Source organism: Hakea prostrata, chromosome 8 (assembly GCF_041222555.1).
Source record: "Hakea prostrata isolate BN-2017 chromosome 8, UWA_Hpros_2, whole genome shotgun sequence".
NCBI lineage: Eukaryota > Viridiplantae > Streptophyta > Magnoliopsida > Proteales > Proteaceae > Hakea > Hakea prostrata.
In genome coordinates this window covers 7627410-7640964 of record NC_142607.1, presented here as the reverse complement: position 1 = coordinate 7640964, position 13555 = coordinate 7627410, and the positions used below count along the sequence as shown (strand labels likewise).

The following is a 13555-nucleotide window of genomic DNA, read 5'->3' as shown; positions in this document are numbered from 1 at the left end:
TTCTTTGGTAGCTGAGGAGTTTATATAGGGAGAATATTACTAATATAAGTGCCGCCGGATGGGTGCGAATCCCAACCTCCCCGTGGAAGGTTGGGTTAAAACTCTACTAATCCACCATTGGCATACTTTTTTTTTCTGGTAAAAAGAAAAAAAAAGACATTAATTTTTAAAGTTTGATTGCAAGTATAACTAAAACAAGCTTTAAATGAATTATTTGTACAAAGTTAGAGACTTAATTATGTGAACTAAGGTACTGAGTTTTTCGACCATTATCGTCTATATGGAACAATCCAGTTAGGAAGGCAAGCAAATGATAGCACTTTGTTTACTAACAAAAAATAATAGCACTTTGTAAGATAGAGAGTGATGTAAATAAGTTGTCAAGAAATAGTGAAATCAATTTTACTTTAGGTGGATATATGCAAATTTTGCCAAATTACAATAAATTCTTTGCTATTGTAAATATATTTTTTGCTTGTGATCTCCTTCATGGTTGTACATCCGTCCCCAACGTCAAATTCAAACATGCACCACATTATCTTTATTGAAATAAAATTTCACATATATGTTAGTACACTCCTACACATACTTCCATTGCCCCCAAGTTGATGGCATAAAAGTTTGAAATTTTCATTTGATGATATAATGACAAGTCACTTCCAATTATATGAAAATCCCTTCACCATTGTATTAAAAAGTTAATAGGAATAAGATCAGATGTAATCAAAAGAAAGTTACAATTTCTCACTTCACCATTTTGGCAATAAGAAAATGCATTCATTTTTATTGTACAATATGACAATCATAAGAACACAATCTTCAATTTTGTTTTGGGATCTTTTTAAGTTGAGTAGATGAGCGTTCTCTTCTCATATCCTTCTATCAAATGTTAAAGAGTCAGATCCACCTCTAAACATTGATAAGGTTGAACGTAAATGCTTAGAGGTGAACCCCTCTCCTAAACATGTAACCTAATTGTCAACTATGTAATTTTGACCTTATGTCAATCAATATTCTAAATAAAATATTACAAAATAAATAATTAAATACACTTCTTTACATCCGATTTAATGGACATTAAAACCCATGGTTGAACCAAGAATTTGGGTTTTCATAGTTGGGGAGCTTATTCAAGGTGGTCATGTGGTTTAAGAGACAAGAACAGTGCAGCATAACGCATAAGCAGACGATCACTGTTGCCAGAGGCACTATTAATCTCTTGTGCTTGAATCATGGGACCCTTTGTCCTCTTCAAATAGAGGCGCCAGGCTAACTGTATATTCACAGCAGCCCAAGTTCTCCAGTTGGAAGAGTAGTACCTGATTGTCCTCTTAAGGCCTTCATTAGCAAATTTGTACCGGAAGTGTTCAGTGATGAATCGAAGATGTTGTGCATCTAGGCCAAATGCTTCTGTTGCTTCAACACAAACAAATGTTGCAGATGATGCAGGAAGGCGATCAATGAATGGGCGGCGAAGGCACCATGAAAGGAGTTCATCACCAAGGAAACCACCAGGACCTAACTTGCAAGTTGCTACTGCACCTTTGCTTAGCTTTTGGCTACTCTGCAACTGACCATTCACCACAAACACCATTCTTTGAACTGGGTCTCCTTCTCTGATAATCTTTGAACATGAAAACATGAAGTAATTAAGGAAACTCATACCTCAAATTAACATCCAAACTATATTACTACTGTGCTTTTGATGTCCTAGTATTGTTTACCTTTTCATCCTTGGAGAAGACCAATGGTTTAACCCTGTCACAAATGTTGTCCAGGATCAGATCATCCAAGTTGTGGAACAGAGGCACCTAGGCAGAAAACATTATTATATCAGTTAGTGTTGGTGGTAATGACTAATGATGCCTTGTATTATGAATTGCTGTGCTTTCTATAGTTAGCTAATCAGTTCACTATGTGGAACTAATTGCACTTAGTTTCTAAATTTACCTTCTTGATGAGATCCAAGCACAGGTAGCGCTTAATATCCCGCCGGAGTCCCTCAGGCAAGTCTTTGATCAAGTCCATCTCATCTTCTCCACCCATGGCACCCCATCGGTATCTTTCAAAATCGCGTACTCTGTGTCTAAGACGTGCAGGTAATTGTCGTCTTCTCATCCACCATTCCAAGTCTCTCCATCTCAATTGCATTTTCTTCCTCTTTGCCATGACCGCGTGCAGAAACACCTATACAACAATGCCGATTTCCTTCCATGTCTTACTACCAAAACATATAATGTTTCAAGTACAGAATCCAGCTAACTTACTTGAATATTCCCAACCAATAGAGTGAAAAGCATCAAGCCACCGAGTACAATGATAATACTGAATATTACTTCTATCCACTGACATGTAGGAGTAAGAACATTACCAAATGAACTGTAACAGAACACAGAAAATCAAATTTAAGTTATGGATCAACATAACTGTGGAGATTGTAAAGAACAGTTACTTTTCAGCTATGTACCTGAGGGTCAAAAAGCCCCAAAATATTGGGTAAAGGATCTTCACAGCAACAGAACTGCTGGCAACAACTGGGAGAGCTTGTTGATAGATTCCAAAAGGAAAAGGTGAACTCATATCTAGACAATATGGCACCTGTAGTGTCTCAATTGGCATTGTCAAAGAATATACATCACAAGGATTCTTCTTGATTATATCCAGTGGTAGTTGAAGCCTGTAGCAGATCGTCCTTGCACAAGCCATTGTGCAAATATTACCTCCTTGACATTGCTGTTGGAGGCATGTCGCCAATCGGGGGATTGTGAGAGCATACCAGCAACCCCCAACCACCTTAAATTTGGTTCCACCGTATTTTGTATTAGTTTCAAAGCCCATGAGGTGTACACATGTAAAATGACAGGATTTTAATCTCATAAGATACTTACATGGGAAGCAATGAAGTAGGCAATGAGATTTAGGGCAAAACCCCACCCAATGCTGCCAAAGATATAACCAGTAACCTTTCGCATACTTCTCATGATGTAGATGCTGTGAAAAACCTTTGGGAGGAACTGGAATAAGAAGCTTATTATAAGGAATATCATCATCAGCTTTATCTTGTCTTCCCTTAACAATTTGGGCACCACCAACCAGATAAAGACCTGCCATGCATTAGCACTTGAATTCAGTTGAGATTGTGAATACCTACATTACTCCTCAAAAAAAAAAAAATATATATATATATATATATATATATATATATATATATATTCGGCTGTTTCTTGTTCTGTTTTAATACCCAGATTTGGTTCAGTTTGAATTGACTGATCTATGTTGTAATCCAAATCAAATCAAATTAAACTGAGTTTCTATAATTAAGATTTGGAATATAAATTACATATACATATTCTGGATTTACAAACTGTTAAATTTATTTCATATAAAGTGACCCATTCAGGTAAAGTCTAACTACTCATTTTAATTCGTGTCATAGAATGATTAAACCCGGAATCAAATCAGATTTGATAGAGATTGATCAGATATAACATTTTGAATCTAGTACATTAATCCAGCTGATGAGGTAACTTTCAGTTACCAAAGGCAGACTTTTGTCCTAAAAAAAACAAAAGAAAAAGATTGGCAACCAGAATATGAAAACACCTTTTTAGTTCTTTCCCTTTATACCTAAGAGGTGGTTTTCCAGTCTGAGCACCTTTTTTTGACTATTTTATTCCTTGTATCCAAAAAATATATGAAAAATTTGAGTTATATTTGGGTGTTGTGCAATTAATGAGCAACACTTGCACCTGCGTAATTAATACGCTAATACGCAGCACCCAACATAATCAATAGAAAGCACCAATCATAAAAAACAAGACAAATTTTAGGGACCTTAATTCAAACTAAGAAACTACTCATATAGAGGGAGCCCTAATTTGTTTGTTACTGCAAGGGAAACCTCCTTTTTAGTGTTGGCGTTTTGTTTTTTCTTCCTCACCAGAATGATTTTGACGTCCTACTCACCCTAATCCATGTTTTTTTGCGAGAAACTAAATTGCATGAAAAGCGTGAATTCAATGCCCAGAATTCTTTTTTGGTTAATTTTAGTTTAACATGTTTTTATAATTTTTATTTTTACTAATTCAAAAGATTAAATGTTTATGATCTGGGAGTCATAAATGTAATTTTCATGTAAAATAATCACAAGAACTGTGTCAAGACATGACCACTACATAATAGGTAATATACTTACAATAAATCCCTTCACCGTTTTCATTGTAGCAAAAGGAATGTTTCCGGACCAAATCGATTTTCTACCCTTAAGGTTTGGAATCTAAGTCACATATACACCCTCCGAATGTGCAAACTATTAAGTTTATTTCAAGTGACCGATTCAGATAAAGTCTGACTGTTAAAATAATTCAACTCGGAATTAAATCGGATTTTTTTTTTTTTGGTTAACAATCAAATCAGATTTTATGGAGATTGATCATGTATCACGTTTTGAGTTTTATTATATTAATCCAGCTCGTGAGGTAACTTTCTTTTTTTTGGTCAACATGAGGTAACTTTCAGTTATATGGAAGGGCAACCACAAAAATACTTTTTTAGTTATTTTCCCTTGTATTTCCAATCAAAAACACCTTTTTCACGTCCTACTCAACCTAATATCTTAGTTCTTTTGAGAAAAATTAATTGCATGGAAAGCAAAATTTTTCATTTTTATGTAGTTAATTTTAGTTAACATTTTGATTTAGATGTTTATGACCTATAAGCCAAATAAATGTAATTTGTATAAAAAATAATTATAAAATCTGTATCAGGATATGACTGCTACGTGAAAAACACGATAGATAGCATACTATTCTTGATTTATAACTTGATAATAACTCTATGATGTATAATAAATATCAAAAAAAAATTGATAAACAATAATGATCAAAATATAATATACAATATATAACACAAGATATTAAATATTTATAACAAGGTCATTTCAATATGTGGGGGCTTGGGTTATAGTTTAACTAGGTTTTCCTCTAACTTGCAGTAAAACTTATATTAGAAACTTGGTTCATGTAGCTAACTTGAATTAGACATACCCTAAGAAATAATCAATCATTTTAAATTACTTAATTATTTCTATATAAATCATAAAATCACACAATGTAAATGTTCCTATATTTCTACTACTCTTAGTGATAGACATTGAAATAAAATAATTCAATTCAGATTTATCAATTTCCTTTAATTTTTGAAATTTCAAAAATATCTTTAGATTTAGGGAATTTTTTCTTCTTTAGTTTTTTTGAACATTCTACAACTAAGTTTTTGTTAGGGTTCCACGTTATGAAAAAAATAAAATAACGTGGCAATCGATCCTAAACTTCCATTAAACCCCCTGGCAGTTTTTCATTTTCCCAGAAAGAATGTTCCCAGACCACAGTAAATCTCAAGCAAGAAACTAGTTAATACGGAAAGAAGACAAGTATTTGGTCGTGTTGCCTGTGGCAATGCGTAGCCAAGCCAATAGAAGTGTGTGTTCAGGCATCCATGGGTAAAGCCGTCATTTCTTTACTCTATTCTAGTATAGGTTACCAACCTCGTGTCAACACTTTACTTGGCAACGAAAAACGAGAGAATGAGAAAGAAAGAGAGAGAGAGAGAGAGTAGAGGAGAAGCTGTTCTTCTTACCTGAGGGATGGGGAGAATGACGAAGGCGTCGAACCAGAAGCCCTTGAGGGAGCGGAAGTAATGAGAAGCAATGGAACGTGGGTCCCACACGAGCTTGCCGCAGCCGACGACGAGAGATTCCCTCGACACATACGCGAGGCGGAACTGAAGCCATAGATGGCAGAGGTGCACCGCATCCACTACCGTACGCAGCAGCGTCAATATACCAGCCAACCCTCCGTCCAAGTACAGGCACGGAGCACCTGACTTTATTCCTATCCCTACCGAAACTGCATAGAAGAACAACGGATCAATCGCAAGCGCTATTCCACGCGCAATCAACAACACTCTGTTCCACTTCCTCACGCGCTTGCTTCTTGGATCCAACACTCGCCCGAATGCTCCTTTCAATTTGAACGATGATTGCCTCCCTTGTTTCAATTTCGACGACACGGAGCCGCCACCGCCGCCACCGCCGCGGTTTTCGATCGGAACCAAAGACGATCCAGCACAGGCTTCCCATTCCGGCGAGTTAACTCGATCACAAGTAGTGGAGTGGAACGCCGGAACACCGACCTGAGTACAAGCGTAACATTCGCCGGGTGAATTAGGTGTCCTAGGGCTATCAGTTACCGCCGTCTCCTCCTCTCCTCCACCATCTTCCGGCCGGTTCTTGATGCCTTCTTGCATCCACCATCGAAACGTCCCAGTCCATCTGTTCGCATACATTGCATTCATTAATCACAAAATCACTACAAAGCGAAACAAGATGAAGATTGATCACTAACCTCGGAAGAGAGATTTCGAATTCTCTATGTGAAGGCATGCTTGGTAGGTTGGAACTCCAACCTTAGAGACAGGCTTGAGCATGAGAAGACAAGCGATCGAGTGGTGGTTACAGGGTGCGCCGAACGCAAATATAACCTGATACACAAAGCAGTGTGAGAAAACAAAAGTGAAAGAGAGAGAGCGAGAGCGAGAGTGACAGAAATGGGAGAGCATGAAAGCATCCGTAGTGTCACACTGTCACGTAGCAAATGAATGTGTCTCGTGTCGGGATCGTATGACGACGGAACGGCAATAAATGCTACTGGATCGTAACGTTAAAACCTACTGCTACTGTTTGCTTTCTAAAAATTCTCAATATTCCACTCTATTCATTTCCTCGGGTAAAATCTCATTTCAACTTTTGTCTTTACTTGCGTTTGGTGGGCGAGCTAAGAGATGGATAGAGCAATGAAAAAAACAAAAGGAAAAATATTATTTTCTAATAAAAAGTTTTTTTTTTTTTTTTAAATGTCATAATGATTGATGGTTACTGAAAAAATAATATTTATTGGAAAGTTAGAGGATCTTAATTTGACATTTTTTTACCATAACTATTAGTCTTAACTCTTAAGGCAAACGTAATTAACGAACATATGTTAAGTTCTTTCCACATAGAGAAAACTGTACCTTTATTGTCATTTTGATCATCTCTTGTTACATAGTTTCGAAATTGAAAGTTATCCATACTTTTCAGAGCTAAGGTTGTTAAGTGTAGTTTGAATGACTTTTGCTGGTAGTTCACATGATTAATATTTGAATAGTTTGAAATTGAAAGTCTAAACATTGCATAGTAGGGGCACAAGATCTCCACTAACGCATTCCCCTCTTTTTTCCAAAAAAAAAGAAAGAAAAGAGTTAAATTTGAAAAAACCTAATTTGTGTGTGGAAATCATCTCCATCCAACCAGCTCATGCTCTTATCCACCTACACTTACATAAGGCTTGACACAAACAAGACTTGACAATGTTCAAGCTTAAAATTATAACCATTAGGGTGAATCAGGCTCACTTACATAAGGCTTGACACAAACAAGACTTGACAATGTTCAAGCTTAAAATTATAACCATTAGGGTGAATCAGGCTCGAGTCAAAGTTAAGTGATTGACCTATACCATTCAAGTGCGTCTTACCATATAAGAGATTAGAGATATTCAAGGGGTCTAAGAGGCTAAACGAGATATCATACAAATTAACAAATGTCTACATCACTTTAATCCCAATGGGTAAAAATGTACTCGTTGATATCAAGACGATAGTTAATTAACCTTGAGGGACTGGTTCAGTTGGAAAAAGACTATTGCCTCATAGTATGAAGTCAAAAGTTCAAATTTTTTTGGGATGATAGGCCGTAGTCCCCCCTTGTATTTAAGTTATATTTATAAAAGCTTTCCGGATAATGTAGTTGAGGTATATGTAAACAAGCCAAATGGACCTCAATATAAGAGGATGTTTACCAAACTCAAAAATCCAAGCTTATATCTTCTCCTAGGGATATCAACAGTGCAGTTTCGGGAGGTTTTGGCTGGGCTTAACGGTTTCGGACTAAAAAACACTTTGCCCAAACACGGCTCTTTAGCAAAATAAAGGTTTCGGGTCGGTTTCAGTTTGGTGTGGTTTTGGGTTCTAGCTAAATAACGGTTTGGACTAACGGTCTATTATTGGGTTGACTAACGGTTTAGGCTAATAATTTATGAGATGCAAGAAAATAATAATAAAAATAAATAGCCAAACATCCAATAATAAGAGCCAAAATTCTATAGAAAACAAAATTGCTATTGATCAATTTTCATTAAAAAATAAAAAGTTATTCTATGTTGTAGAAATCCCAGCCACCTTATAGAAATCAATAACTCAAATAATAAGTTGTAACATAGAAACTGCAAGCTCATTCCTTAGGTTTCACCGGATAGTCCTGAAACAAATCTTCAAACAAAAAACCTTTTTAAATTTTAACTTGTGGTATGATTGATTTTCTTGAAAGTTTCTTGTTTTGTGAGAATGTTGATTTTTGTTATTTTCCCTTCTATGAAATCCGTTTCTTTTTTGGGTTGGTATTTAGTTGATATGCAAAAGATATACATCTCGATAAATATAATCATACTTAATCAACATTCTCATATTTGATAAATATTTACTTAATTTAAACAAATTTTAACATTCATATTTAATCATTCTAATTGCCTCCTATAAGTAGTAGAATGACTATTTGATCTTTAAATTCATGTTCAATTTTTTTGATAGTTTATACCAACTACCTAATTAATGGTAATATGATGATTCAAACAATATTTAATGTTAAACTATATAACGGATTGTAAAACGGGTTATCACGGGTAGCGGTTTGGGCTCGGGTTGGTGCGGGCTTTGCCACCTCAGCCCAAACACAGTCTATTAAAGTTTGGCTCGGACCGGTTCGAGCTATAACAGGCGATACAGGTTCGATTTTAACGGTTCAAATTGCAAATTGACACCCCTATCAGTTCTCCAATGACAATTAACCATTAGAGTTTATATCCAACCATACATGGGGATGGGCTGTGGGCCCATGAAAAGTGGGAGATTTACTACAATGGTTAGGTGATGTTGGAGAGGATCTGGATTCTCAATCTTTGAATATTCTCTCTTATTTTATTATTTTCCCTCACATTCTTGAGTGTGGGTGAGTTTTCAAAAACCTTTTCGTTCTGCCTATGTTTCTACACTTATTCTTACCAAAAATTAAAACCATAAACTATTGTGGTTAAGAGAGTGAAAATAAAATATTGAATGCATGCTACAACTTACGTGGTACAGTCCAATTGGTCAATAATATTGTTATTTGCATGGGTGGAGCACCCTTTTTGCCTTTGGGCTGTTTTTTCTAAAAAAAATCCTCTCAATTATGTTTTGTTATTTAATTTTATTTCTCTTCCTCCACCGTATTATATAATTGTATTTGGTTATTTAATTTTATTTCTCTTTCTCTACCTACACAATGAAAAAACCTCTAGATAAAAGATGAATGCCATCAAGGTGCATGGCTCTTGCATGGACATCAAGAAGGATGTTGCATTATCTTTTCAAGCGGGTTGTGTGAGATAAATGTTTTTTGTGGTCCAATCTCTAGACACAAAAAAAATTCTCTCAAAAAAATAATGATAGAGAGTTTCTCGTATTGCCAATGTTTGGAGACATCTTTATGTGGCATCAATGGTGGTCATGAAAAAACTTGTCATCTACAAGACTCATTTAAAAAAATCTATATGTTACAAGACTTGATGAAACTCTTATTATTGCAATGTATAAATGATACGGGAAAGATCATTGTCCAACCGGGTCTACCTTTTGTTTGACCCTCGACCCCGGTTGGGAAGAAACGGACCGACTCGCTTCTGAGCGGGTCGGGTTTAAAGATAGCTTGCTGAGGAAGAAACCTGGCCTCGGCATGCCCAAATCCGTAAGTATCGGAGTGGACGAATCATCAAGGAGACGGTTAACGGCACTTACAGGAGCAAACGATTGTACTTACTCGTGATAACTGTCACGCTATGATCGAGCTAACAAAATGAGTTATCCATTATCCCACCAACGGACGGATCTATTATCAACGGATCTAATCGTTAAGATTGGACGGCCACCCTAAGAGGGCTCAAGTAAATCCAACGAAGGAGATTCGAAGGTAAACACTATATAAGGCATGATCTACGTACGAGAAAGGTAATTGAATCGTATTCTCCATTTTCGTATTCATACTTCGCTTCTGTGCTCAAGCAGAGTCTTTGTGATTAGTTCCTCAACTAACTTAGCATTCGGAGGTGGACTCCCGATCCTCATGATCCGGCCACATCTGACGATTATTTTTGTAAGTCATCTTTCGGTGATCTAAAGGGCTGAGCAGATTTTGGACGCATTCATACAAAAGAAAATAAAGAACAAAAAATATTGTAATCACCAACTAAATTTCATAAGGCCATGTCGACACCTTTGCCCATCCTTATCTATATGCGAAACATGCTTTTAGAGATAAGTATTCTTCATATAAAGTGTCTTTCTTCAATGATACAAATAGTTGATAATGAATTCACTTCAAACCTCTTCCACAACGATATATTGATTTTTTTTTTTTAAATAATAATTTTTTCAATAGTAAACTTGTCTGGTTGTCGAGGATATAATCAAAACAAAATCTTAATGCTGTTCCAATTGTTGGGAAAGGGTTTTTTTTTTATTTATTTGTTTTCTTTCTTTTTCTTGAGGGGGGGGGGGTGGGGGTGGGGGTGGGGGGGGAGAGATTGATATCTACGCTTTTGTTATTCATTCTTCTTTATATTTTCTATGTAAAGTAAATTCTGGGATCTCCTTGTTATTCTAATCAATAAAATTGTACGTGTCAATATACCAATAGTTTTCTAGCATAGTTGATAATTTGTGGTACACTTCATACCTTGCACCTCAGCATGTTTCAAGTTTAAACTTTGCGACGCCCCATGCATTTCAAATCTTAGCTCTTCCATGCACGTACATGTTTATTAATTTCTTGTGTGTGTGTATAGAAAGATTTCATTAATTTCATTGCATGTACAAAAAGGTTTGAGCATTCACATTTTACACTGGCTCACCTTGGAAAATCCCATAAAGACTAACTCATTAGTTGTCATATTCCTATACTAGTTAACAAAAAAATCATTGTCAAATACTTTGTTTATATATTGAATTGATAATATATATTATTAAGTCCGGATCCATTACAAATTAGGATAGGACAAAATAAATTAAAGGCCGAATCTACAGTGGGCCCCGTAAGTCTCCTTTCTAATACGTGGTGAATAAATATGAAAAAAACATAGATGTCTATCTTAATAAATAAATAAATAAATTGTTGTCAAAAAAAATATATTATTGTCCAACAATCAACATTTCCTTTTTTTTTTTTTTTTTTTAACTCAACAATCAACATTTCCATGCATTCTTGATTGAGATTTTTCTGTGACAAAATAATGGATGGACAAGGAATCAAATAAAGAAAAACCCTTAGGCCTGCACTAAACCTTTTTAATTGGTGATCTTAAAGTATGAAATGAGACAGTGGTGGGGGTGTCAGACACCTTGAATCACGTACAGCATTTTCTTGTCAACCCTACCTGTAATGGTGTTTCAGAATTTTGGCTTTCTCTTCTAGTTTCCAATTTAAGAAAGAACTAAGATAAATGTATGTAATATTAAAAAAGTTAGCCATTTGGGTTGATTGATGACTTTGTTGGATTCATAAATAATGAAGATCTCTTTTTTTTTTTTTTTTAATGGTTTCCTCAGTTGTATAGCCATTTGGGTTGATTGGTGACTTTGTTGGATTCATAATTAATGAAGATCTCATTCTTTTATGACTTCCTCAGTACATTCTGAACTGAGAAACTAATAAATGTTCACCAAGAAAAATACTAAATGGGATTCTTTGTCTTTGAGGGTAAAAGATTGTACATTTCTCACATTTTTTATTTTATATTTAGAAAGATGGTTCATTGCTAATCTTCATTATAGTGTTTAGAGGCACCTCCTAAAAAACTCATGTTGAATATTTGACCATGAAGCCTCAAGTTTGCTTGCGAGGACCAGAGAATCACGGTTCATTTTGATAACCTAACGTTCATCTATTACCTATTCGGCCATAGTGTTGATCTATCATTCAATGTGAATCATGGTTTTTTTTTTTTGGGGGTGTTAAAAAATAAAAGAACATCCCCAAAATAGAGACCTTAAAACACTGACACCCCATTTTATGTTTAAAAAGCACAAGGCCCCAAAATTATATTTTCATTGGATATATTTGTCAAATTTATCACTGTTTATTTTAAAAAAATATCCCTATAATGAACAGTGTCTGAAAGGTTTCAATGACAAATTGAACAAATATATCCAATGAAAATCAAATTTTGAGGTCTCTATTTTTTTTTAAACATAAAGTGGTATGTCAGTGCTTTTAGGTCTCTATATTAAGATACAAATGCAATTTGTTCAAAATAAAAACACATAATTACATGGGCCATGTTCCAACAGCCGGGCCCAAAAGGCCTGAAAGGTTCTCTATGGAGTTGGACAGCCCAAGAAGAATCTTTTAGTTCCACTTGCTAAAACCAACCGGTCCCTCAAACACGTCATCAAAAAGGTTTCCCTCAAAAAAGACAAACCACAAAAGCCAAACTCCAAAGAGTAGTAGCTGACCCCACGTGAAAAAGGCATCTTTCTCGTTCAAACTACTTATCAGAAGAAGAGATGTCAATTTTTTATGATAAGCGAGATCAACTTTCAAACAAATTTTTTTTTCAGTTTCAGATCGTACGGTTAACGATTGAGGTACATCCTAAAGTACATCTCTTTCTCCACCTACTAAAATGAACGTTGACACTTGACCGTCCGTACGCATACAATACATAAATCACTTTAATATAATCCTTTTATATTAAGTAAGGTTAAATTATAACTGAACGGACGTATGAATAGGTTAGATGAGTGATTGTAAATATTCACCATCAGATTTGTTAAATTAAATTTAAATCGTATTTTTTCCCATTATTTATGGGTTAGTTAAGTTTAATCTAATATCATGAGTTGTTGATTCTCGGCGATAACATCTCTTTCTCATTCCTCTGTTCCTTTTTTAATATAGTTTTTTTACAGGTTTAACACAACTGGCTTTCTGAAGAAATTTGGAGAAAAAAATGTTGGATTTTGTGGGAGATTCGTTTAACATAAATATGTGGAATATCTTGTTGTATCATTTGAGATTTAATTAAAAACAATAAAAGATTCATGAGATTTCAGGAAAGACAAAAATTTATTTTTCACTTCTTCAAGATGATAGCAAAAGAACTACTGCAATTAAATGGTCCAAACTTGATTAATGCAAATGAAAGAGTTTTCAGTGAAGTCGATGGAGAGATAACAAAGGAAGAAATAGGAAAAAACAGAGGGAGAAGAAAGAAACATTTGACGTTACTCTAACTGCCATTGTTTTCTTCTTTTCTTCTTTAAAATTTAAAATTGGTAATAAAAAGTTATATTAACCAACCCATAAATAATATGAGGAAAAATAAAAATTTTATTGGACAATTCAGATTTAGTCAACTGATCTAAC

General features: G+C 35.0%; 1 protein-coding gene across 1 annotated transcript; it reads right to left on the bottom strand.

Moving 5' to 3' along the window:
• Positions 1–772: 772 nt before the first annotated feature.
• Positions 773–6541, bottom strand: LOC149006592 (cyclic nucleotide-gated ion channel 2-like). Its single transcript, XM_089166070.1, has 8 exons — positions 6405–6541; positions 5638–6331; positions 2889–3104; positions 2468–2793; positions 2268–2379; positions 1951–2187; positions 1725–1811; positions 773–1624 (listed from the first exon to the last, which is right to left on the bottom strand). The coding sequence occupies exons 1-8, from the start codon at positions 6440–6442 to the stop codon at positions 1127–1129; spliced, it is 2208 nt and encodes a 735-aa protein (XP_089022196.1). The 5' UTR covers positions 6443–6541; the 3' UTR covers positions 773–1126.
• Between the last annotated feature and the right edge of the window lie 7014 nt (positions 6542–13555).